The sequence below is a fragment of the Chionomys nivalis genome, chromosome 1 (genome assembly GCF_950005125.1).
Source record: "Chionomys nivalis chromosome 1, mChiNiv1.1, whole genome shotgun sequence".
NCBI classification, from domain to species: Eukaryota; Metazoa; Chordata; class Mammalia; order Rodentia; family Cricetidae; genus Chionomys; species Chionomys nivalis.
Genome location: NC_080086.1, coordinates 135422245 through 135447862, shown reverse-complemented (window position 1 = coordinate 135447862; position 25618 = coordinate 135422245). Strand labels below are relative to the sequence as shown.

Sequence of the window (25618 nt, the reverse complement as noted above, 5' to 3'; positions counted from 1 at the left end):
ATTAAATGATCTGCTATATATATGTATATATGAGATATATAGATCATATACATCACACACACGCACACACACACACACACATACACACACACACACATGCTCTGAGGCAGGAGGCCCTCACACCAGACCATTAAATTCACTGTACCATAGCAGGCTTTCTCGGACTGCCAGTCCCAAATCATGACACGGAGCCTTATTATGAGTTATGAGTGCTCAGTCCTATTTTATGCTTGTCCCACTAGCTCTTATAACATAACCTGTTTTTCTTCATCTCTGTTTTGCTTCATGGCTTTTTACCTTTCTTTCCTTCTGTATGTTCAACCTCAATGCTTTCTCTGTCTGTCTGGCCCCGGGTGCCTCTGTCTCTTTCTCCCTCATTCTCTTTTCTCTTGAGCTTAGATTTCTCCTCCTACGTATTCTCCTTGCCTGCCAGCCCTGCCTTTCCCTCCTCTGCCTAGCTATTGGCCATTCAGCTTTTTATTAGACCAATTAGGTGCTGTAGGCAGGCAGGAAAGGCAACACATCTTTCCATAGTTAAACAAATGCAGCATAAAGAAATGTAACAAACCTTCACATAGTTAAAGCAATATTCCACAGCACTGTAGCTATCGACTTCTTTAGTGGCGGCATCTGTAGTCTCTTTGGCTTTGTGTCTCCTGCTTCACCGCATTGTCTACCTGGAGCTCATTCTTCAGGAAGACAGCACAGGTAATGGTCTGTAGAGCTTTCCGTCCTGTCAGAAGAGCTCGGGATCATGCACCACAACAGAAAGCCTCACCTCTGCATGCACTAGAAGAGGAACTGACAGGAAGAGACAAGAGAAGAACTTGTCGATGCTGAGCATATCACCCACTGCTCAGAGAATCGCTGTGTTAGTTAGGGTTTCTAACTAAAAGCGAGTTGGAGAGCAAAGCATGTATTCTTCTTACAGCTCTCAGGTTGTGTCCCATCACTGAAGGAAAGGCGAGCAGGAACTCAAAAATGGCAGGAACTTGAGGAAAGCTGCTGCTAGCTCGCTGAGTTTGCTTTCTTACATAGTTCAGAAACACCTCCCCAGAATACCCACTGTAGACTGGACCCTCTCACATTGATCATTAATCAAGAAAATGCCCTATCGGTGATCTGATGGGGGCATTTTCCCAGTTGAAGTTTCTCTTCCAAGATAACTCTAGCTTATGTCAAGTTGACAGAAAAACTAACCAGGTCATTCAGCCACTTGATGTCGTCATCGTTGTTGGGATTTTCTATGGCGTTAGAAATATAGGCTAATTATCCCAAACCTATAGGGTTGTAGTGAAGAGAGGCCCCATAGCCAAACACCACAGTCAAGTCCACCAGCCCAGTGACCTGTAGCATGGCAAAGTTCTGGTTCACTCTGGCCTTGGCCTTGGCTTTCACCAGGAGGTCAGTCATGCAGCATTTCTTGTACACGAACAGTAAAACCGCTCTCTCGTGGCTGCAGATACAAAAGATAATATTAAATGCTTTGTGTGTGTGAAATATGTTTTCTTTTGGGAGGTGTACGTGGATGAACGTGCATGTGAAGACCAGAAGTCTCTGCTGGCTGCCCTCTTCAGTTACTATGTCTCTTCTATTACATTGTATTTATTTTGTGTTGTGTGTGGAGGTCACAGGAGAGCCTGTGGGAGGCAGCTCTTTGTTTTCACTACATAGGTCGCACTCAGGTTGTTAGTCTTGGTCGCCCATTCCTTTACCAGCTCCTCTCAGTGACTCTCCACCTTGATTTTTGAGACAGTCTCTCAGTGGCTTTTGTAACTCACTGATTTGACTAGTCTGTTTTGCGGCAGACACCAAGAATCCGCCTGTCTCCCTCTACCTCCCAAGTGCTCGGATTACAGATGGGTTCTGAAAGGTCTCATGCTTGCATGGCAAGCACATTTCCAACCGGGCCACATCCCTAAGTCCACTGTACTTTTTTTTAAATTTTTTAATTTTTGAGACAGGGTTTCCTGTGTAGCCTTGGATGTACTGGAACTCACTCTACAGATCAGGCTGGCCTTGAACTCACAGAGATCCACCTGCCTCTGCCTTCCAAGTGCTATGATTAAAGGTATGCGTCACCACCGCCCAGCCACTGTACATTTTTAAGAATAGCATGTGACCAACTTTCTAACCTCTCACCCTACTAGGTGGGTCTCAGATTTGTGATTTATATCTTATTACCTGGCCTCATTTATTTTTGCTTTTTTAATTATATTTTTTGATTTATTAATTATAAAACAATTTTGAAACACCCTCTAAAATAATTTTGGTAGTTTCTTATAATTTAGGAAAGATAAAAGAAGAAAGCGTAAAGATCAAGATAAATTACAACTCGAGATGGTAAAGTAGATGAGATCCATGTAAGTAAGCTCTGATCATTCTTCAAAAAATAAATTCACTTTTCACTTAAAAGTGTACTTAAAGCCAGACATGGTGGCACACTTCTGAGATACTTGGGGGATAGAGGCAAGAGGATCACAAGTTTGCAGAAAGATCTGGCTATCTAACAAGTTCTAGACCAACTTGTGATAGACACTAAGACCCTATCTCAAAGAACAGAACAAAATAAAAATAACAGCAAAAAATGACTTACAGTTTTGATAGAGATGAAATTATCAAATATTTTAACTTTAATATACATTTAAAAAGGCAAACAGGTAACACCAAAAACAAATTAGAATATTTTTTTCTCAACTTACTAACCTTTAACATTTCTTGAGAGAATTGGATTTGTTAGAACTTACATGATCCTAATAATTAACTCAGTGGAAGAATTTTAGTGTTTAGAACTAAGAACCTTCTGACATCATCTAATTACTGCACATGATAGCAGTTTCTTTTTTTTTTTGTTTATTTATTTATTTATTATAGATTTCTGCCTCCTCCCCGCCACCGCCTCCCATTTCCCTCCCCCTCCCCCAATCAACTCCCCCTCCCTCAGCAGCACAAAGAGCAGTCAGGGTTCCCTGTCTTGTGGGAAGTCCAAGGATCTCCCACCTCCTTCCAGGTCTAGTAAGGTGAGCATCCAAACAGCCTAGGCTCCCACAAAGCCAGTACGTGCAGTAGGATCAAAACCCAGTGCCATTGTTTTTGACTTCTCAGCAGCCCTCATTGTCCGCGATGTTCAGCGAGTCTGGTTTTATCCCATGATAGCAGTTTCTTAATAGTACCCCCGGTACGTGGACAGAAGGCTACTGTCACTATCAGGGACCTTACTCTCCATGATCCATATTACAGTTCTCATTCAAACAACATAAACACTTTTTTTTTTTCCTTTTTTTGAGACAGGGTTTCTCTGTGGTTTTGGAGCCTGTCCTGGAACTAGCTCTTGTAGACCAGGCTGGTCTCGAACTCACAGAGATCCACCTGCCTCTGCGTCCCAAGTGCTGGGATTAAAGGCGTGCGCCACTACCACCCGGCCTCATTCAAACAACATATACGTTTTGTCCTGAGGACATAACGATTGTATTTCCTCATCTACATGGCAGTTTTATGTGCGGAAAGGAGCATTCTTCAGAATGCTTATCTAACTTCGTTTCCTGTACCACAATTTCTTTGATAGTAGTGGTCTTTTTAACAAACGGGATTTCTAGAATTACTGCAGTAATTGTCTGCATTAGTTTTGGGATTATAGATGTGCACCAGCATTCTTAAGTCTTTAGTTATTAGTGTGAAAAATGTTCTGGTTCGGGTGTACATACATACATATACACAAATACATGCACATGTACTACACATATATAGTAAAATGTGTGTGCTTTATGATAAGGTTTTGTACACTGGCAGTGTGTGCATTGATGGCCTTTAGGTTTCATATTTATGATCAGCTTATCCCCCCTCTACTTTTTATTCTGCCTTCCTTTCCCCGTCCTTGTCCTCTCCTTCTTTTTCCTGACTTCATTTCTCCTCCTTCTCCCCACTCTGTGTTCTTTCTCATTGTTTTCAGCTTATAAAGAACCTGAATCATTTGTCCCATAGTTTCCTATAGGCTGAATGTGGATCCCTTCATTCTGTGTGTCATTTAAATACATTTTTGCTTTTGTATATTCCATATGGATTGATGATTTTCTCTAGAAGTTTGTTGAGCTTCAGGTTTGTCTTTCTGGCATGACTATTTCTTAGGGTAGGGTATCTTCATATTAAGAGCTCTACAATGCCTGGTCGTCCTGTTTATTGGTGCTGAGGATTATATTGAGGCTTTCTGTATCCCCCTTCCCCACTCCACCGCTGTGCAAGCCCATCTGTCATACACAGCTTCTAATGGTTTTCCTTTAGATAACTAATTTGTTAAAAATTACAAAATGCACTGGGTGCATGGGCTGTTACTCCTTAACTTGGGGAACTGAGGTAGGAGAATTGTGAGTCTGAGGCTCGTCTGTGTTAGTCTCCAGTCTCAAAGAGGAAAAGAGTTGAGAAATTGTGACATGCTGCTGCCTTCTCTTAGTAGCTTCCCGGTGGGACCGTTTCTCTGAATATAGGGTTTTCCTGATCAAGTAGTTTGTAATCATGAGTTTAGCTGCTTTAGGAAGGATAGGGAAAATTCTTGATATTTCTCTTACTAACTGATTTTCCTCTCTAGTCATCTGGGCCTAGAATGGCTTCTGGTTTTGCTTTCTTGCATGATTAAATGTCCCAGGCTCGTCTTGTCTTTTTCACTCTGGGCCATAGCCTAATCTCCCCATTTCTCATACGTATAAACTCTTGCAGGAGAATTGCTGTGCTTTGCAGAAATGCCTGACTGCTTTTAGTGAGTTGCACATTAGGCTCTCCCAGGACTCAGGCTATGCCCTTGGTATGATTAAGTTGGTCTGCCAGGCAAGTTTCATAGCATAAGCTCTTTTTTGTTTTACATTTCTGTTTGGTCAGTTTTTGGTTCCTTCCTTTACTTGCCTCTGGGCAAGGCACGCTGCCTTCTTTAGTAGTTGTGGGGTAGAAACGGAAGCATCAAGTCCTTTATGCTGTGTGTGGCTTCCTGTTGGGACACTGAGTGAGCAAAACCAGCAGGGAGCTGATTGTGAAAACTCACAGAGAGCTGTGGTGAGATATTAAACCTTCCATTTTTCTAAGAGGAACAGATATTTCTTTATCAAGCAGCCAGACTTCCTGCCTTAGATTGGATTCTAGGACCAAAAGACCCCAGACAAGGATTTGGGTATATGTAATTGTTTGGGAGGTTGTTTCTGGAAGCTTAGAGAAGTACTGGTGCTCTAGTTGCTTCCTCCCTGTGATAAACACCATGACCAAAAGCTTCTCAGGGGAGGAAAAGGTTTGTATTTGGTTTACCGTTCATCACGAGGGAAATCAGGACAGGAACTGTAGCAGGAACTGAAGAAGAGGCCCTGAGGGAACTTTGGCTCACTCACTGGCAGGCCAGGAGCATCTGCTAGGGGGTGGCACTGACAGTGGGATAGGACCTTTTCCATCAGTCATCAAGACCGTCTCACAGACGCGGCTGCAGGCCAGTCTGGTGTGGGCAATTCCTCAATTGAGGTTCCTCTTTCCCCAGTTGTATCAAACTGACAGTAGAAAGTACCAGCCTGCTGGTAGGAAGAGGGAAAGGGGAGGGGAGGCACTGCCATAGGGTGCTTTAGTGAGCCGTTTGTTGCTGTGGGTGAGATTAAATCCCATTGGTCACCCCCATAGCTGTGTAGGTGGCTTGCCTCCTCCTAGGGTGAAGCAAAGAAATGGTACGTATGTCTGTTCTTAGGCCTTCACCATTACACTACCCAGTATGTGTGTGTGTGTGTGTGTGTGTGTGTGTGTGCTAGCTAGCTAGTATTCTAAGCTAGAGAATGCCCCTTTGCAGGCTGTTGTAGGTGCTTGAACTGACTGACAGCTTGCTCATAGCAGCTGTTCTTTCTTAAATGGGAGGTAGAGTTCAGGGAGAAATGGGCGTGCTTTTGCTCCTGAGGGATCATTTCACAGTGTCAGCTTTGATTATTAGAAGTGAAGGATGAGAAGAGTTCCTGGTCAGCATGTGGTGGGTGGAGCCAGTGATGCTGCTAAATGTATCACAATGTATAGAGCAAGCTTCTGCTGCAAAGGAGTATCTGTCCCCCAAACGTCTGCAGTGGTGTGACTGAGAAGCAATGGGGATAGATCCACAGAGCTCGTGAGTGTCAGAAAACACTGGGAGGAGTACTTCCACCCTGCTCTCACACACACATATATACATACATACACACACACACATGCATGCACTTCTATATTTATAAATTTAAATGTGACTTTGCATGTAAGAGATAACAGGTAATATTTACTTGTGAATCTGGCTTATTTCACTTAATAGGATGGTTTGTAATTCCATCCAGCTTCCTGTAACTGTTACAAGTTCATCTTTCTTTACAGCTGAATAAACTTCCATTGTGCATATGTACCACATCTGTGAGTTTTCCCTATCCGTCTAGACTGGCTCCCTTTCTTGGCTATCGGCAGTAGTATAGGAGAAACACGGATGTGCGGAGTACCCTGTGGTGTGCTGACAGGTATGCCCAGGAGTACCAGAGCTGGATGGTATGGCAGTCCTAGTTTTAGTTTTTGAGGGATGTCTACACTGGCTTCCAGAGTGATGACTCTGGGTGATGTGCCCACCAGCAGTGTCTAAGGGTTCGTCTTTCCTTCATCCTCACCAAAACATCCTGCCGCTTGTTTCCTTGATGATATCTGTTCTGACTGGGGTAAGACAGAATCTCAAAGCACTGTGAATTAGCATTTCCCTGTTTTTAAAAATGAAATCTACCTATAAAAAACCTGGAACAATTATACAACGAATATCTGTAAGTTTTATGTAATTTATTGGTTGTTAACATTTTTCCATTAAAAATCTCTCTGTTCACAGATATATATTTATATACAGATATGAATATACAGTTATATCTATTCGTGTTTTTTTTCACAGAACTGTTTTAAAGTAATCTGAAAATATGTTCATATTTCACCCCTAAATACTTAAGGCTATATTTCCCAAAGAAAGAACAGAGTTTATCCCGAAAAATCTCAATGCCAGTGTCATCCAGAAGGAGTTTCAAATGGTAACAGTGATTTTTCTTTCTTTCTTTCTTCCTCTCTTTATTTTTTTATTTTACTTTTTTTTTTTTTTTTTTTTAGATGGGGGTCTCACCTTGTAGTCTAGACTGGCATCAAATTCTGGGACTTCCTGCCTCAGCTTCCTGTGTGTTGGGCTCACATCTGGTCCAGGTGTTTTACATGTGGTCCACACCTTTGTCAGTGTTCCCCAGCATCCTGTTAGCTTCCCTGTATGAGATCTAGTTAAAAATCAAATAGTACATACTGGTTATATCTTGTTAATATTCTTTAATCTAGGACAGTTCTTATATCTTACATTTGTGTTTTGTTTCTTACAACATTAACAGGTTTAAGGAGTCTAGACTTGTAGCTTTCTCGATTGTCAATTTGATCTGGGGGCTTTTCTGTGCAGGGTTTTTTAGGCGATTTACTTGGCCACACTTTGGTAACAGATGGTGGTTCATCCTTGTCAGTGCAGCCATCATGAGGCTCATGACAGTCCATCTTGTTAGTGCTGCTGTTGGACTTTGTGTTCCATTTATTTGGCTTCTTCCAAAGTTTTCCAATACAGAGATGGTTTCCCCATTTCCAGTTATTAAGGATTTGTGAAGTGACTTTAAGACTATATAGATTTCTCCAGTGACATTTTGTTGGATGGTTTTAGTATGCACTGATGATCCCATCCTGATTTCTCATTTCTACCTGTTTATAGCTGTTTTTTTTTTAATATATTTTTTATATTTATTTATTTATTTATTATGTATACAATATTCTGTCTGTGTGTATGCCTGCAGGTCAGAAGAGGGCACCAGACCCCATTATAGATGGTTGTGAGCCACCATGTAGTTGCTGGGAATTGAACTCAGGACCTTTGGAAGTACAGGCAATACTCTTAACCTCTGAGCCATCTCTCCAGCCCTTTAAAAAATATTTTGTCTTACAATAAAATCTCCTAGATTGCAAGGTTTATTGGGACTGTTATGGTATTGGTATGAAGCGTTCCCTAAAAGGTTCATATATTGAAGGCTTGATCCCCAGCTAGTGATGGCATTGAGAAGCTGACTGGATCATCAATGGGCTGTCAGGAGACAGGGCCTACCTGGAGGTACTGGGTCACTGGAGATATGACTCTGAAGAGTATGTCTTGTTCTTGAGCACTTTCTTCTGGCTCTCTGTGTTTCCTGGTTGTCACAGGTGAGTGGCTTTCTTTCACCATGCCATTCCTCATGTCTCTGTCTTGGTTAAAGCAGTGGATCCTATTGACTGTGGATTGAAACCATTGGAAGCCTGGGCCTACCATGATCATCCTTCCTTATGCCGATTTTCCCCAATATTTTTGTCACAGGAGAAGAAGGCTCATTACTACAAGGTCAGACTTTCTTAACTTTTTGTCACTGACACTACCTACGATAGTATAGGTGCTTCATAGTTTTTGAGCAGTTGAGTAAGCTGAGAAAGACCATCTTTAAGAGATGAGCAAAAAGTCCTATATCTTGCTAGTTTAATCCAGATCTTTCTATTTGCATGTTCCTTTCTCTCAGCTTCCTCAGGCACAGAGAACTTGATTCCCATTTGTTCCTCCATGGCCCCCCATTTACAACCGTTTTCAGAGGGTCTACCAAGTGACAACATCTCTTTTTCTTCCTTGTAAATACAAAACTGCTTAGTATGATTTTGCTTTTCCCTATCTGTATTCCATAATAGATTATTAGCTAGGCATGGTTCCAATGCTCAAGAAGCTGAGGTGGGAAGGCTGGACCTTGATGTCATTCTGAATTATATAGTGAGAGTCTGCCTGAATAAAAGGATAGATATAACAAAGTCAAGCCAATCTTTTCATCTCTGTCACAGGGATGTTTTCCTTACAGAAAGTGAAATGTAAGTGTGGAGTCGTCTGAGTTACATGAGGTCAAGGGTCTGTGAGCATGTGTAGAAAAATCAAATTCTCATTGTTAACTCAAGGTCCTAACCCCGATCCTTAGCACTGCAAAAAAGGCGACAACATCAATATCATATTTGCTACAGTTTCCTTTAGTTTTGTTTCCCCAGATTCTTATTCTTTCATGACAGCAATCATTACTGATTTGTTTTTAAAATAATATTTAATTCCTAACTGCTTTTTAGAACTACAGCCATCATAGAAGATTGAGACAGTTTCTTTTATTTTTTTAATGAGGTCAGTGGCATCACAGTCATTAATGAAGAATTGGTAATAAACTGCACTAATGAAACAGCTTGTGAATATGCATTAGGAGATTATGAAGACTAAAGCTTTCTGCAGTGGAATATTCATTGCTTAATAAAGTAATGCTAATTTATGGCAGTTGGCTTAAAATATTGTTATTTTATGCCTTGAAATAAGTATACAAAATATGGGTTAAAAGTTCACTTAAAACTTTAAGAGTGGCTGGGCGATGGTGGCGCACGCCTTTAATCCCAGTACTCGGGAGGCAGAGGCAGGTGGATCTCTGTGAGTCCGAGACCAGCCTGGTCTACAAGAGCTAGTTTCAGGACAGGCTCCAAAGCCACAGAGAAACCCTGTCTCAAAAAACCAAAAAAAAAAAAAAAAAAAAAAAAAAAAACAAAAAACTTTAAGAGTGTAATATCTGCAGACAGGTCATTCTCCTCCATTCCTAATGAGGCTGAGTGTCTCAGAACCAGTGATCTAGGAGAATCTCTCAGATACACCTCCAGATCTTATGCTTCCTTTTTTGAACCTATCCTTCTTTTCTCCCTTTGATGGGCCTAGAACTTGGCCTGACACACAATCGATGTGTACTTGGCCACTGAGCTGCACCCTTTGTCCTGTTTTTAGTTTGAGATAGCATTTTGTTAAGTTGTCACACTGGCCTTGAACTCATGATCCTCCTGCCTCTGCCTCCTAGCTGTTTGGGATTACAGGCATACACCACCAACCATGGCTCTGTAAACGATGGAAAGATGTGGTTTTCATTTTGCTCATTTTAACCGCCGGGAGATGTGATAGGGATTGTCACATGACTTAGGGGCTATCATGTAGAGTGTTGCTAGCAGTGTATTTAGCATCAGTGTAGGAAGTTAAGGGGAAAATTATTTGTAAGTATGTTTTTCTCTCCTCTGTCTCTCCAAGTTCTCATTCTAGCCCAGACTGGCCTAAGATTCACAACAATTCTCCTGCCTCAGCCTCCCCAGGGCTAGTATTACAGGCAAGCAGCACAACATTCTTTTCCAATTCAAGAGAGAATCTTCCCTAGCCACTAATACTGCCTAAGAACAGAACGTGCCTGATGGGAGCACATTTCCCTAGAATTGGTCATGGGGATCTGGGTGGTTTTTCTCCTGTACCTTCTTTCATTTCCTTTATTCCCTTTCTTCCTAGTCAGTGCTCGCTCGGTACCGTCCATATAATCTACTAGTCGCATGTGGCTGTGGATGCTGACGCGTGATTAGTCTGAATTGAAATGTAATGTGTGAAAGAAACGAAGTGCTACTGTTAAAAAGAATGTCATGTATCTTACAACTTGTATGTTGGTTACCAATTGAAATGTTTCAATTTGTATGTTGATGAAAAATATCATTTTATTTATAAATGTAACCATTGGAATTAATTGTCTGTTCAAGATAGGGAAGAATAAACACCCTCTGCTTCATCTTTTTCTCCATTTGCAACAGTTTGGCTCATCCTCGCATGTCTTAAAGCTGATTGAAAGAAACCCATCTGAAGGGCTTCATGTAACTCTATTTATTTAATGTTTTAGAAAAGCAGCATAAACAAGACAAAGAAGAGAGCAGAGGCTGTTGTGGATGTGGGGAAAGCCAACTTCACAGGGATAGAGTGAGGACCCTCATGTTGGTGATACTGTACCCGGGTCTGTGTGAGATACGCGACTTGTGTAACATTAGAAAAGCAAATTTTAGTACATACAAATGATAAAAGTTAAGATTAAATTTCACTTGTTTCCATTTGTTTTTTGGTGAGATTGCTAATGAGTCTAAAGCTGGTGGTCTGAATTATTATTTGTGCCATGCAGTGCTTCAGACAGTGGCAACGCCAAGTGTGGAGAGAAGATTTTGTTGGGGAGAGGTCGTGTAAGGAAAGCACGGATGTGGAGATGGTCTAAAGCTAGTCCTCTACTTTCATTATTTTTTTTCTACAAACATATTTTGCGAGACTAATACATGAAGATTATGTACTTCTCAGATGAAATTCCTTACAGTCTGTTTCCCTTCATAGTAGAAAAGAAACCCCATCTTTCAGGACAAAACATGCCCCATGCAATAAATAACTAGCACATTGATTATTGCTCGTCAGTGGTTTGTCTTCCTTCCTTCCTTCCTTCCTTCCTTCCTTCCTTCCTTCCTTCCTTCCTTCCTTTCTTTCTTTTTTATTTTTTTGAGACAAGGTTTTTCTGTAGCTTTGGAGCCTGTCCTGGAACTCACTCTGTAGACCATGCTGGCCCTGAACTCACAGAGATCTGCCTGTCTCTGCCTCCCGAGTCCTGGGATTAAAGACACGTGCCTTCACCGCCCGGCTATCTTTCAGATTTTTGGCAAGGTGATTCTTGATAGGCTGTTCAACAAACTTCTGATGATTTCCTTGGGATCTGTATTCTGGTTCACAATTATTCAGTGGGTAGTATTGTTTAAACAATCTTTTACCCTAAGAGGCTCTGACTTAATTGATCTATAGATGCCATGAAAGTAATTTCCTGGTGGGTTTTCTTTTTGTCAGATCAACACAGCAAGAGTTATCTGGGACGAGGAACCTCAACTGAGAAACATTGTGTGCAGACAAGTCTGTGGGGCAATTTTTTGACTGCCAGTTGATAGAGGATGACTTAGCCTACTGTGGGTGGTGGTACCCCTGAAAGATGGTTCTGGGTAGTATAAGAAAGCAAGCTGAGCAAGCCATAGGAGCAATCCAGTAAGCAGCATGCATCCATAGTTTCTGCTTCAGTTCCCACCTCCAGGTTACTGCCTTATTGTGTCCTGATGATGGACTGTAACCCATAAGCCAAATAAAACCTTTTCTTCTCCATGTTTCTTTTGGTCATGGTGTTTTCCACAGCAGTAGAAACCTAAATATGATGGGCTATTTCTAGGAGTATGCCAGGCCAATCTGTTGCTGATTGAGTTAGGAGAGCTAACTCTAAATGGGCTTTGAATCTAGGGATATTATGATAGGCTCTCTATGGGTAGGTCCAATGAAATTGAAATGTAATAAGGACCAATTTAAAACCCCGGAATAGAGTCAGAAATTCAGCTGTCCCAATTAAGAGTGTGGGATATGTAGGTTAGCAGTAGTATGTAAGGAAAAGTCTAAGGTTTTAGTTGACAGGAAGCATAATACTGCCAGAATCTATTTTGGTTTCCCGTGGTCTTTAGCTCTGCCAGGCCAGTATCTACAATGAAGGTGTGCCTTTCTCCTGCTTAGTTCTAGATATTATCCTTGCAGAGACAGGAGGCTGTATGAGAAGCGAACCGTGATCAAGTTAGCTGAGGAGTAGGGAAAGAAACAGAACTGCACACGCATGGCCAGGTAAAGAGAGAAGTCACAAGAACTGCCTTCGAATAATGTAAAGGTTATGATATTGAAGAGGAATTTATTTTATAAACTCCTACGAACAAGTACATAGAGTTTTTTCGGGGGGATTTAAATTTCAGCATAAGGAAACATGTTGTAGTTGGAGCTAATTCTTAGAACTGAGCCACTTCTCTAGTCTTCTGTAAAACTCTGTTGTTTAAGTCTGCCTTCCTTTGTGAGAATTTCCTTTACCCTGATGTTTTCTGGCCTGATGCTCCCCCCTCATATTTGGCATTATAGTAAATAAGCATTTAATAGAGTAATTTATAGGGATAATTTGAAATGTTTATTTGAAGCTGCACTTGCTTGCAGTCCTTCCTACTGTGGTGCAGACAAAGTGGCATGGCCATATTTCACTGGGCTAGAGCAGCCTGTGGGCAGGCTGTGTTTCTTCTCTTTGGAGTGGGGTTAGAATATAGGGTCTGCTTGGCAGTGCTGGTGATGGCCCTCCTCACATGTGTACTTGGATTTCTGTGCATCCCCAGATGTGTTACATTGGGAAGCAGTTTTGATGTGCATTGGTCCTACTGTGGTAGAGCAGCAAGTTTCGGAGGATAATGTCAAACAAAACTTGAAACTACTTTTGTTGTTAGGTGAGTCTAATGCTTCTAAACTCTGGATGTTTCACTGCTCTCTTTCTCTCTTAGCCTCACCTCCTATCACCTTAGGTCCTATTTTTACTTCTGTTCTCCTGCCTACTCTTCCCTTTTATGACAGCTTGAAGTAAGCAGTACCCAAGTCACCTGTGCTCAGTGTTCACATCGTCTTCTCCAGGGTGAGATAAAGGAAACACAGTGTTATTGTCTTTCCCTGTGATTTGTGTGCAGCTCTGTGTCCCCACCATGTCTGCCTAGAGGTCAGCTGCTGCGTTCTCACTTCCTGCATAACTCCCCGTGTGTCCAGTGTGCATCCGTGCGGGTGCGTTTTTAATAAACGCTCCTGACTGATTTACTGACTGTTCTCCATAGCAAGAAAACAGTGCCACACGCTCCTTCCAGGAGCCTTCTGAGCTTTGAGGTAGTGTTTCAGAAGTTCTTTGAGGCTGGTAGTACAATTCAGAAGTTCAGAGAGTGTGAGACCTCAAAAAGCATGTAAATGGCCTTATTTGTCTTCAAAATAGTCGCATGATGTGTTTGCCTTATCTAATCTAGCAAACACCACTTCTCTACTACATTTTTCTTAGAAGTTCCTTTTAATTAGAGTATAATAATTTGGTGTACAGTATTCCTCTTTTGAAAAATTCACTTTACTGTGAATTTAGACGTTTTTGGTTGCCTTAAATTAAGAAGATTAACTAACATTTAATGACACATTATTAGCATTTTTTTAGTTCTCTCTTTTAAAAGGACACATTTAGGAAAGTTCTTAAAAAATGAAAATAGTTAAAAGTATTCATATAATAAAGATCTTCACTTTCTTTTTTATTATTTTTAAAACAATTTTATTTTACATACCAATCCCAGTTCCCTCTCCCTTCCATTCTCCCCCTACCTACATCTTCTTCCCATCCCATCCTCATCAGATGGGGAGTCGACAAAAGTCTGTCACATCACTTGAAGCGGGACCAAGGCCCTCCTCCCTGTATCTAGGCTGAGCAAGGTGTCCCTCCATAGGAATGGGCTCCTGTGCACTAGGGATAGATACTGGTTCCACTGCTAGTGCCTCGCAAACTGCCCAAGCCAGTTGTCACCCACATTCAGTAGTTCAGTTTTATGCAGGTTTCTCAACTTTCAGTCCGGAGTCAGTGAGCTCCCACTAGCTCGGGTCAGCTGTTTCTGTGGGTCTCCCCATCATGGTCTTGGCCCCTTTGCTTGAAGTATCGCTCGTCCCTCTCTATAGCTGGATTTCAGTCATTCAGCCCAGTGCTTGGCTATGGATCTCTGCATCTGCTTCCATCACTTACTAAATGAAGGTTTGATGATGACAAAGTAGTCATCAGTCTGATTACACGGGAAGGACATTTTAGGTACCCTCTCCACTATTGCTTAGATTCTTAGCTGGGGTCATGCTTGTGGATTCCTGGGAATTTCCGTAGCACCTGGTTTCTCGCTAACCATAATGACGTCCTCTTTCAAAGTATCTCTTTCCTTGCTCTCCCTCTCTGTCCTTAACCCAACTCAACCTTTCTGATTCCTCATGTTCCCCTCCTCACTTCCCTTCTCCCCTCCCCACACCCCTACCACCCTCCCCTTCCCCCTATGCTGCCACTTTACTAAAGAGATCTTGTCTACTTACTCTTCTGGAGGGATACATGCACGTCTCTCTTAGTGTTTCCTGTCTCCTCTGGGGTTGTGGACTGTAGGGCAAGGGATCATTGTAGAGTTCCTTAAGAGTAGAACTCTTAAAATTGCATTTTCAACATGATTTTATTTACAAAAAATAGACTTACCCACAACCACTCAGTAAACACTTTATAATTTATTTGTTTTAAGATCATGTTTCTTGAAAGTAGGGCAATTTTTTGCATCAGATTTAAAAGCAGCTTTATTGACTCTAATTCACATACCATGCAATCCACCCTTTAAAGTGTATGATCCAGCAGTTTCCAGTGTAGTCACAAAACTGTGCCACCATCACCACTGATTCTTCATTTCCATCACTACAAAAGGAAATTTAAATGCTAGCATTCACTTTTTCTCCTACCCTCAGGCAGGCACCAAGTTCCTTCTGTCTTTACATTTGCGTAGTTTGAACATTTCATATAAATGGAGTCGTAGAGTAATAATACAAGTGACCCCCATGGTTTTTAAAGCTTAGCAGTAATGATTCCAAAGTTTCACATACATTGTATCATGTGTAATAATTAAGTATATTCCTCTTCCTCTGTTCTTTCTCTGTCCTCTTGCTTTATACTTTATCTATCCTGTCTTCAGTTGATGGGCATTAGTTGTTTATGCTTCCAGCTCTTGTGAATTATGCTGGGAGGAGATTCATGTGCCTGCTTTTGGGTGGACGTGGTTTTAGTTCTCTTGGGGTATCTAAGAGGAGCTGCAGGGTCCAGTGGGTAGCTCCATGTCTAACTTTCTGAGGAACTGCCAGGCCATTCAGCTTATCATTTTGCATCTCGCTAGCTATGTTATAGAGTGTCAGTTCCTCTGCAGCCTCTGCGTTACTTGTTATCCTCTATCTTTTCTATTATGGGCATCCTAGTGAGCTGTGCCATGGTATCTCATTCTGATTTTGATTATACCTCTCCCTGGTGTCTCATCGAACATCTATGGGCTTTTTGGCCACTTGTAAGTGGAGAAACATCTTGTAATAGCCTTTCCCCATTTAAAATTTGGGCTGGCCTTTTATTACTGAGTTGTTAGTTTCCTTTACACAGTCTGCATGTTTTTATATGCCACTCTGTATATTCTGTATATTCCTTATAAAATATGTTGTTTGTCAAAATTTCTCACATTTTATGGGTTTTTTACTTTCTGGATACTGTTCTCTGAAGGACAATAGCTTTTAGTTTTAATGAAGTCTGATTTTTCTTTTGTTGGTGGTGTTGCTTGATTTGCTTTTGGGTGGAAGAAACTTTTAGAGTTTGCTTCAACAGATTAGAGTCAGAATCAGCAGAATGTATAGATTCACAGAGGAGATTTATGAGGAGAAGGGACCCATGTGACAGGAAGGTTGGCAAGTTCTACGACAGACTGTCTATCCACTGTAGCTGCAGGATCCTGACCTGGAACGTTGACCCATGCCCATTTAGAAAGCCCAAGAACTGGAGATGCCAATGATGCCATTCTCAGGGTGAGGCCAAGGACTAGAGACCCCAGAGGATGCTGTTGTAAGTCCTGTTAAGTCCTGCCTTAGGCCGCTCAGATTAATATGTCAGTCTCCTGTGGACAAATACTTGTAGGAACACCCACAACTCATACTTGAACCATTGTCCGTTATTCCTCTAGTCAAGTTGATTCCTAATACTAATCTCTACAGAAACGACTGCCCGACTCAGTGCTTTGAGGAGTCATTCTTAAACCTCCCTAGGTAATTTTAGTGATTTTTTCATTTTCTTGTTACTTTTAGGACTTGGATCCATTTTGTGTTAATTTTTCTTCCTTCTTTCCTTCCTTCCCTTCTCTCTCTCTTTCTATCTTTTTTTTTCTTTTTTCTTTTTTAGATTTTTGAGACAGGATTGCTCTGTATAGCTTTTGAGCCTGTCCTGGAACTCACTGTGTAGACCAGGCTGGCCTCAAACTCAAAGAGATTTGCCTGCTTCTTCCTCCTGAGTGCTGGGATTAGAGGTGTGTGCCACCACTGCCCTACTTGTGTTAGTTTTTCTATATTGTGTGAAATTGGGGCCCACTTCATACATGGCTGTTTAGTTGTCTCAACAATATTTGTTGAAAAGATACTATAAAAATGTTTTTAATTTATTGCTATTTATACATATAGGTGTCGATCTACATGAGTATATGCCACTTGTGTGGGGGTTCTGGCTGAGACCAGAGGAGTGTGTATGATCCCCTGAAACTGGAGTTCTAGGTGGTTCTGAAAACTGCCCAATATGAACACTGACATCTGAGCTTGGTCCTCTGAAAGAGTGGTACATGCTTTGCTGCCTTAAACAAGTTTCTTTTCAGTGCTTGAGGTAAAACTCCGAACTTCCTACATTGGGCAAGTGGCTAGTACTCTACTAGTGAGCATCTCTAACCCCTAAATATATTCTTTTCTTCGCAGGGTGGGGCAGTATCTTATGGAGCTTGGGCTAGCCTGGAGCTTGCTGTGTAGTTTAGTGTGGAGTTTGAAAGACAACGGCCCCCAAAGAGAGTGACACTATAAAGAGGTGTGGCTTGTTGGAGTAGATGTGACCTTGTTTGAGAAAGTTTATCACTGTGGAGGTGGCTTTGAGGCTTCATATATGCTCCAGCCATGTTCAGAAAGGCAGTTAACTTTCTGTTGCCTTTGGATCAAGATGGAGAATCTCCAGTAACCATGTCTGCCTTTACACCACCATACTTCCAGCCACCATGCTCACTACCCTCACCATAATGGATTAACTCTGAAACTGTAAGCCACAACCTCAATTAAATGTTTTCCTTTTTAAGAGTGGCATTGCCGTGGTGTCTCTTCACAGCAATAGGAACCCTCAGAGTCCTCAGGGTCACAATCCTCCTGCTTCAGGCTCCCAAGTCCAGTTAGTGTTCTGCTCTACACCTAGTTTAGCAGATTTATTTATTTATTTTTTTAAAATTCTGACTTTTGAGACAAGGTCATGCTATGTAGTCCAAGTTGTCCTCACAGTGATGTTAGGTCATGCTGGCCCCCAGCTCAGAATCCTCCTACCTGAACTTCCAAAGGGCTGAGATTACAAGTGTGTGTCACAGCACCCAGCCTCTAGATGTAAAGTTAAGTGTTGTTTAGTATTACTAGATGCAGTCATGGAGCTTGTTCACTGTGTGAAACACACTTGATGCCATTAAACAGAAACTTCTGCTGTCCCCTCTCCCCAGCCACTGGCACCACCATTCTGCCTCCTATGAGGCATAATAGTATTTATCTTTTAATTTACTTAAGTTGATGCAATGTCTTTATGGTTCATCCATGTCTTTCTTTTAAGGCTGAATCGTAGCCCATTGTGTGACATGTTTTTATTCATTTATCTGTTGATGGGCACTTGGGTCATTTCCATCCTGTCTGTTGTGAATCATGCTGCCATGAACAAATACGTCTTTGAGCCCTTATTTTTAATGTGGGAGCTAGCTGTTATAGTCCCTGAAGTGGAATTGTTGGATCATATGGTAATCTAATTTTAACTTTTAAAAGAGCCTCCATTCTGTTTTCCATAGCAGTAACATCATTTTACACTCATACCAACACTGTGTAAGGGCTTGGGTTTCTCTTCATCTTCCCCCACACTTGTTACTTGTGTGTGTGTGTGTGTATTTGTGTGTAATAGTTGCTATCCTAATGGATGCAAGGAAGTAAAATGACTTTTTTTGTGTGTGTGTGGAGGGGAATTGAATTACCTTGTAGCTCTTTGAAGAATCAAATGACCTTAAGATTGAAAGCATTTATCTATCTGTTGGCCGATTGATCTATTGATCTATCTATTGGTCTATCTGTTGTATCCATCTATTTATCTATTTATTTTCTTATTTAAAGATATGGTGTCATGTAGCCACCATGCCTGCAGAACACTGAATTGCAGTCTGAATCTGTTGGCTGATGTCTGTTGATGCCCACTATTACACTCCTGAGTTTCTGTGACTTCGTAACAGCTTTGGAAATTGAGAACTAGGAATCCTTACATTCTTTTCTGTCTCTCCCTTGTTTTCAAGATTCTTTTTTGTTTTCTGAAAGTCTTGCATCTCTATACGAATTTTAGAATTGGCCTTTCAGTTTCTGCAGAGACTCTGTAGATCAGCTTGCTTAGTGTTGCCCTTAGCAACATTAAGTATTCTGATACAGGAAGACATCTTTCCATTTACTTAGACCTTTGATAATTTCCTTTAACATTCTTTTATGATTTCCAGGGTATAAAGTTCACCCATAAATTTATTCTTGAGCAGATTTTTTGATGCTATTGTAAATGGAATTGTTTTCTTAAATTTGGGTTGTTCCTTGCTTGCTAGTGTACAGAAGTGGAGTTGTTTCTTTTTCCATTTATCTTGTGTTTGGAAACCTCTGAGAATACTTTTTAGTTCATATAGTATTTTCATCGATTTGCTAAGATTTACCATTTGCTGGACTATATCACCTATGGCAAGATGTCTTTTGGATCCTTTTGTTTCCCAATGTAGATCCTTTTTAGCCCCCTTTCTGCCCTGGCTAAAGCCTCCAGCACAACACTGAAATAGAATCAATTCTGGGAAAGTGTTTCCCTGAGCCCTGCTGCTCCAAGTGTTGGAATTTGGCATGTTAGTTTCTTTTTTATTAAGAATTTTTAAAATACAATCTTTCTTCATTTTATATACTTATCCCTGTTCCCACTCCCTTCCCTCCTCCCACTCTACCTTCTCCTCCACCCCACCACTCATCCACTCCTCTGAAAGAATAAGGCTTCCCAGGGAAAGTCAACAAAGTCTGACACTTTACTTCCAGGCAAGACCAAGGTCCTCCCGCCCATATCTAGGCTGAGCAACGTATCCCTTCAAAAAGAATTCCCTCCTAGACGCTAGTTCAGACACTAGGGATAAATCCTGGTTCCACTGCCAGTGGTCCCACAGACTGCCCAAGCCTTACAACTGTACCCCACATTCAGTGAACCTAGTTTGGTGCTATGCAGGTTCCCCCGCTATCAGTCCAGAGTCAGTGCGCTCTCACTAGCCCAGGTCAGCTGTTTCTGTGAGTATCAACATCATGGTCTTGACTCCTTTGCTTATATTATCACTCCTCCCTCTCTCAGACTGGTCCCCAGGAGCTCCGCCTAGTGCTTCACTGTAGCTCTCTGTATCTGCTTCCTTCAGTTGCTGGTTGAAGGTTCTATGATGACAATTAAGGTAGCCATCTATCTGATTACAGGGGAAGGCCAGTTTAGTCATCCTCTCTGCTGTTCCTTAGAGTCTTAGCTGGGGTCATCCTTGTAGATTTCTGGGAATTTCCTAGTGCTGTGTTTCTCGAGAGCTCTTTAATGGCTCCCTCAATCAAGATCTCTTCTTCCTTTCTTCCCTGCACTGTCCTTCCCATTTCTTGAGCATCCTATTCCCTCATGTTCTTCTCCTCCCTCCACTTCTCTCCTCTCCCTCTCCTTCTCCCTTCCCTTCTAATTCTGATTCTCCCCCAACTCCTGATTTTCTCAGGAGGTCTTGCCTGTATCCTCTTCCCGGGGGCGGGGGGTGTCCCATCTATGTCTCTCAGGGTTCTCCTTGTAACTTAGCTTCTCTGGGATCATTAGTTTCTGAGCATCAATTCCCAATACATTCTAGCTTGGCTTCCCCTAAAACATCTGATGCCTGTGTTCTATTACCTTAATGAAGAACATTCTAAAAGTAATTAAGTAAGCAACCTGAAAGACACATTCCTAATGAATTGTGTGCTTTTCCTAAGGATTCATGCTTGCTGATGTGTGTGGATAGAATAAGTAATGCCGACATTCATACTGCCTCTTTTAGTGGTTCTTGTCCATGGCTTGGACTTAGCACTTTTGGTGTTTATGATTCGTAGGGTATTGTTGGCAGATGGAGATAGTGATAGTGAAGGTTTGTAAAGGAGGTGGTGGTTGTATTACTTTGAATAGTTTGATCTGTACCCACTTCCCGTACATTTCCTTGCTTAAGCTTAGTCCTCCTTGAAGCTCTGGCTGAAACTCTGTTGTGCTTGTTAGTCACTGTAGACTCCCTCAGCACTTAGATACCATTGTCTTCGTATTCTGAGCCTTTCTAAAATGGATTCTCTGGGAGCTGCACTTTGCCCTGTAAGAGACATGAAATGAGCACAAGAACTCATTCATTCTCTGGATGCTTACAATATATGTAGAAAGATCAAGTATGTGTTCTTACCATATACTGTTTAGAGGTGATTCTCTTCCTTCCTTCCTTCCTTCCTTCCTTCCTTCCTTCCTTCCTTCCTTCCTTCCTTCCTTCCTTCCTTCTTTCCTTCCCTCCCTCCCTCCCTCCCTCCCTCCCTCCCTCCCTCCCTCCCTCCCTCCCCTTCTCTCTCCCTCTCTCCCTAGTGAGACTCCATTGGAGAATTCTCTCCCTCCCTCCCTCCCTCCCTCCCTCCCTCCCTCCCTCCCTCCCTCCCTCCCTCCCTCCCTCCTTTTCTCTCTTTCTTTCTTCCTTTTGTGAGTGGTGATCAGTTGGAAAGACAGCTTTTAGGCTAGGGCGGGAGGTGTGTCCACTCGTCTTTCAGCACTGAGACTTTGTCTGGCTTAGACCTGTACAGGCCCTGTGTGTGTTGCCACAGTCTGTGAGTGCACATGGATGTCAGTCCTGTTGTGTCTAGAAGGTTTTGTGTTGTTCTTGTCTCCTGAACGAAATGTGAGCCCCCTTAGGATGGGTCTTTTTGAATGAACAGTATATCATGGTGCCTCATATGTAGCTCCTGCTTGTAATTTTTAAAATTAATAGAGCCATAAACAGTATAAGACTATAATCAATTACTCAAGCAGTGTTGTAACCAAGCAGTACTGATGAAATTCATAAGTAACAGTGATCAGTATCTTGCAGATTATGAGGAAGGGCACTATGAAGGAGAAGGTAATTCGAGTGGGTTTGTGAGCGATGTAAACTGAGCAAGAGGAGAGCTGTTTGACCTGGGTGCCACAGTCTTTGGAAGGCATTGAGTTGATCATAATGGCCATAATAGATGCTTTGTATTGGCTTGTTGAGAACAGAAGGGTAGATAAATAGGGAAGAACATCATATTTTGGAGGTCTTAAGAGCCATTTTGTAAGGTTTGCCGTTACAATATTGAACATGAGAGAATTAATGAAATTTTCTGAGTTGCAAGTTTTCGGGTAATGTAGTACTTCAGTAAGATTTATTTGTGGGTTAGTGTATACTGTGGGGTAGAGGGCAACTGATACTATAAGAGGGTATGATTGAGTTCTTTTGGTGTTTCAATTTTTATTAGCAGAATTCTTGGGTGTTAATGCCTAGTGTAGTCTCTAGAGCAAAGTTCAGTTCATTATACAGTGAAAGTATGAATGGTGAATGGGCTGAGCTGGACTTGGATGGAGCTGGGAGCAGCAGGGACAGTCTGTGCTAGGTTATTTGGAGGAACTATTGAGACAGCGTATGTGCTAGAGTATGAGAGCATGGTCTGTCACAGTCACATCTTTATGCTTGCTGAGCCTGATGTGAAATGCCTAGTGCATACAGATGTAAGGGCTCAATATAAAAGTGAAGCTGGATGTTTCATTTTGGGTAGCATATGCAAATCTTATCCTTTGAACAGTGAAAGTGAATGGACTGACAACCGTGTTGTGTATGTGTCCAGAAATGCACACACTATGAAATGCTTATGGCCCAGTGTGTGCTGGACCATCTGCAAACCAGTCTGCTGATTCGCATTAGCAGAAAGATAGAACTGAAGCTGTGGGTGAGTAGAGAGAACACAGGGGCTGAATAAGGAGACAGAAAGAAACAGACAACGAGACCTTTCAATTTGACTGTGCTCCTGAGGCTCTGAATCCTGTTTTACCTTTAAGAACATCCCCACTATCACTTGTTTACTGGTAAACAGAAGGGTAAGTGGTCAAAGCCTTCGAAAGGTCTCTGAGTTAATAGTGATTAGGGAACCCTGAATATATAATCAGGCCTATTTGACTTCAAGCCAGATGCTCTTTCTATTACTTCAAAGTAATTACTATGGCGCTTCAGTATGACTTGTTGAGACCTTACTGAATGGCAGACATGGTGCTGAGCACACTGCCTCCTTCGCTTCACACAGTAGATCTGTTATGTCCGCACCACTGTGCAACTGACTACTGTACCACCGTACCACTGTGGCACTGCGCCACTGAGCCGCTGTGCCACCATACCATTGCACCACTGTACCACTGCACCACGGTACCACCGCAACACTGCACCTCTACACCACTGCACCAGGGCACACACTGCGCCACTGCACCACTGCACTGGTGTACCACTGTACCATTGCACCACTGCACCACTGCACTGGTGTACCACTGTACCATTGCACCACTGTACCACTGTACCATTGTACTACTACACCACTGCACTGGTGTACCACTGTACCATTGCACCACTGTACCACTGCACCATGGTACCCCCACAACACTGCACCTCTACACCACTGCACCAGCGCACACACTCTGCCACTGCACCACTGCACTGGTGTACCACTGTACCATTGCACCACTGTACCACTGCACTGGTGTACCACTGTACCACTGCACCACTGTACCACTGCACTGGTGTACCACTGTACCACTGCACTGGTGTATACTGCACCACTGTATCACTGCACTGGTGTACCACTGTACCATTGCACCATTGCACCACTGCACTGGTGTACCACTGTTCCATTGCACCACTGTATCACTTGTTTACTGGTAAACAGAAGGGTAAGTGGTCAAAGCCTTCGAAAGGTCTCTGAGTTAATAGTGATTAGGGAACCCTGAATATATAATCAGGCCTATTTGACTTCAAGCCAGATGCTCTTTCTATTACTTCAAAGGTATGTGCGTTTAATTTCTACAAGGCAAGGACTGTGTTTATACAGAATCAGTTTCCAGTAAAAGCTTCTTCATTAGCAGGCAGTGATTGGACAGTTGTGTTTCCTGTAAAAATAATCAGCGTGTGTGCTGCATGGGACTGCTTCTGCTTTCCTACCAGGGTATTTATATTCATAGTGTATCGCACTTTTTTGATTGCTTATTGTGTATGGTAATTTCAAAGAGGATATCAGTTCCTTTATCTGAAGAATTAATCATTCAGAAAGTACTTTTCAAATTTGTTTCTTAAACTAAATATAAGTTTCTTCAAGTTTTTCTGATGCATTCTTCAGACTGTCCATTTGCAAGGGAATAAGAAGATCTTGTTATTTTTCTATATTTCAGGGGACATAATTTTCAATGCTCAGTACCCAGAGCTGCCCCCTGATTTCATCTTTGGAGAGGATGCTGAATTCCTGCCAGACCCCTCTGCTCTACATGTGAGTACCATAGTCTCACTCTCATGACCTTTGTTGAAAAGAAAACAAAATTGGCATTGATAATCGCCTAGTCACATGTAGTTTCACCATCTGTGAAATAGTGCAGCTCTTCATGTGCCAAAATAGTTAAGGAAGAGAGATTTTCGTCATAGTTTTACTTTGGGACCATTTCATATTAACTCTACAGATTGGTTGATATAATTTTTCTTCAACTTAAGGACACATTGAAGACATTTCCTTGGTTCAGACCTGATGGTTCATGCCTGCAGTCAGTTTTCCAGTGTTTACTAACACTTCAACAAAATACTGGTTGGAAGAGTGTTTCTTGGCTTTTTAAGAGGAAATTAAAAGTGGCAGATTTGGACTGCACATCTGTTGTCTTAGTGCCACATCAAGGGAAGACTAGACTGAATGTTTTGTAGTAAGCCAAACCCAAACCTTGTAATAAAAAATTACCATTAGGGGAAAAGGGAAGGGTCATGGTACCTGTCAGAGCATATACAGTCTGTTTAACAGTTAGGTTTTCTTCATGAGTAATAAAGAACGGGTGCCATTTTGTCTAAATGTTTCTTTCACTTTCAAATTCAAAAATGCTGTAATAGCTATATTAATCAAAGAGGTTTAATTGTTGATTAAAACTATTTTCTCAGTTTGACTTCTGGATTTTATTTTTTGGTTCATTCAAACTCTATTGATAGTTTAATGACCTACTTTGGAAGCCCCCCACTCCTCTACCTTCCATTTAAAGGTGAGTGTTGTAGTGTGAAAAAAAAAATGGCCTCCAAAAGTCGTGGCACTCTTAGGAGGTGTGTCCTTGCTGGAGTAGGTGTGTCCTTGCTGGAGTAGGTGTGTCCTTGCTGGAGTAGGTGTGTCCTTGTTGGAGTAGGTGTGTCCTTGTTGGAGGAGGTGTGTCCTTGTTGGAGGAGGTGTGTCCTTGTTGGAGTAGGTGTGTCCTTGTTGGAGGAGGTGTGTCCTTGTTGGAGGAGGTGTGTCCTTGTTGGAGGAGGTGTGTCCTTGTTGGAGGAGGTGTGTCCTTGTTGGAGTAGGTGTGTCCTTGTTGGAGGAGGTGTGTCCTTGTTGGAGGAGGTGTGTCCTTGTTGGAGTAGGTGTGTCCTTGTTGGAGGAGGTGTGTCCTTGTTGGAGGAGGTGTGTCCTTGTTGGAGGAGGTGTGTCCTTGTTGGAGTAGGTGTGTCCTTGTTGGAGGAAGTGTGTCACTGTGGAGGCAGACTTTGAGGTCTCATATATGTTCAAGTCACGTTCAGTGAGACAGTCTACTTCCTGCTGCCTGCATATCAACATGTAGCATCTACCTTTCCAGTACCATGCCTGCCTGCACACTACCATGTTGTGCCATGATGATAATGGGCGTTCCTCTGAAGTGTAAGTGAGTTACCACAATTAAATGTTTCCTTCAAGAGCTGCCATGATCATGGTGTCTCTTCTCTGCAATAGAAACCCTGACTAAGACAGCAA

The 25618-nt window shown here is 42.0% G+C and overlaps 1 protein-coding gene across 1 annotated transcript in view; it reads left to right on the top strand.

Annotated features, from left to right (window-relative positions):
* The window catches only part of Babam2 (BRISC and BRCA1 A complex member 2), a 388193-nt gene that overhangs the window by 72175 nt on the left and 290400 nt on the right, over nucleotides 1–25618 (top strand). The window contains exon 4 of the mRNA XM_057773524.1: nucleotides 24051–24145. Within this exon, the coding sequence (XP_057629507.1) occupies nucleotides 24051–24145 (95 nt within the window). The remainder of the gene's footprint in view (nucleotides 1–24050; nucleotides 24146–25618) is intronic.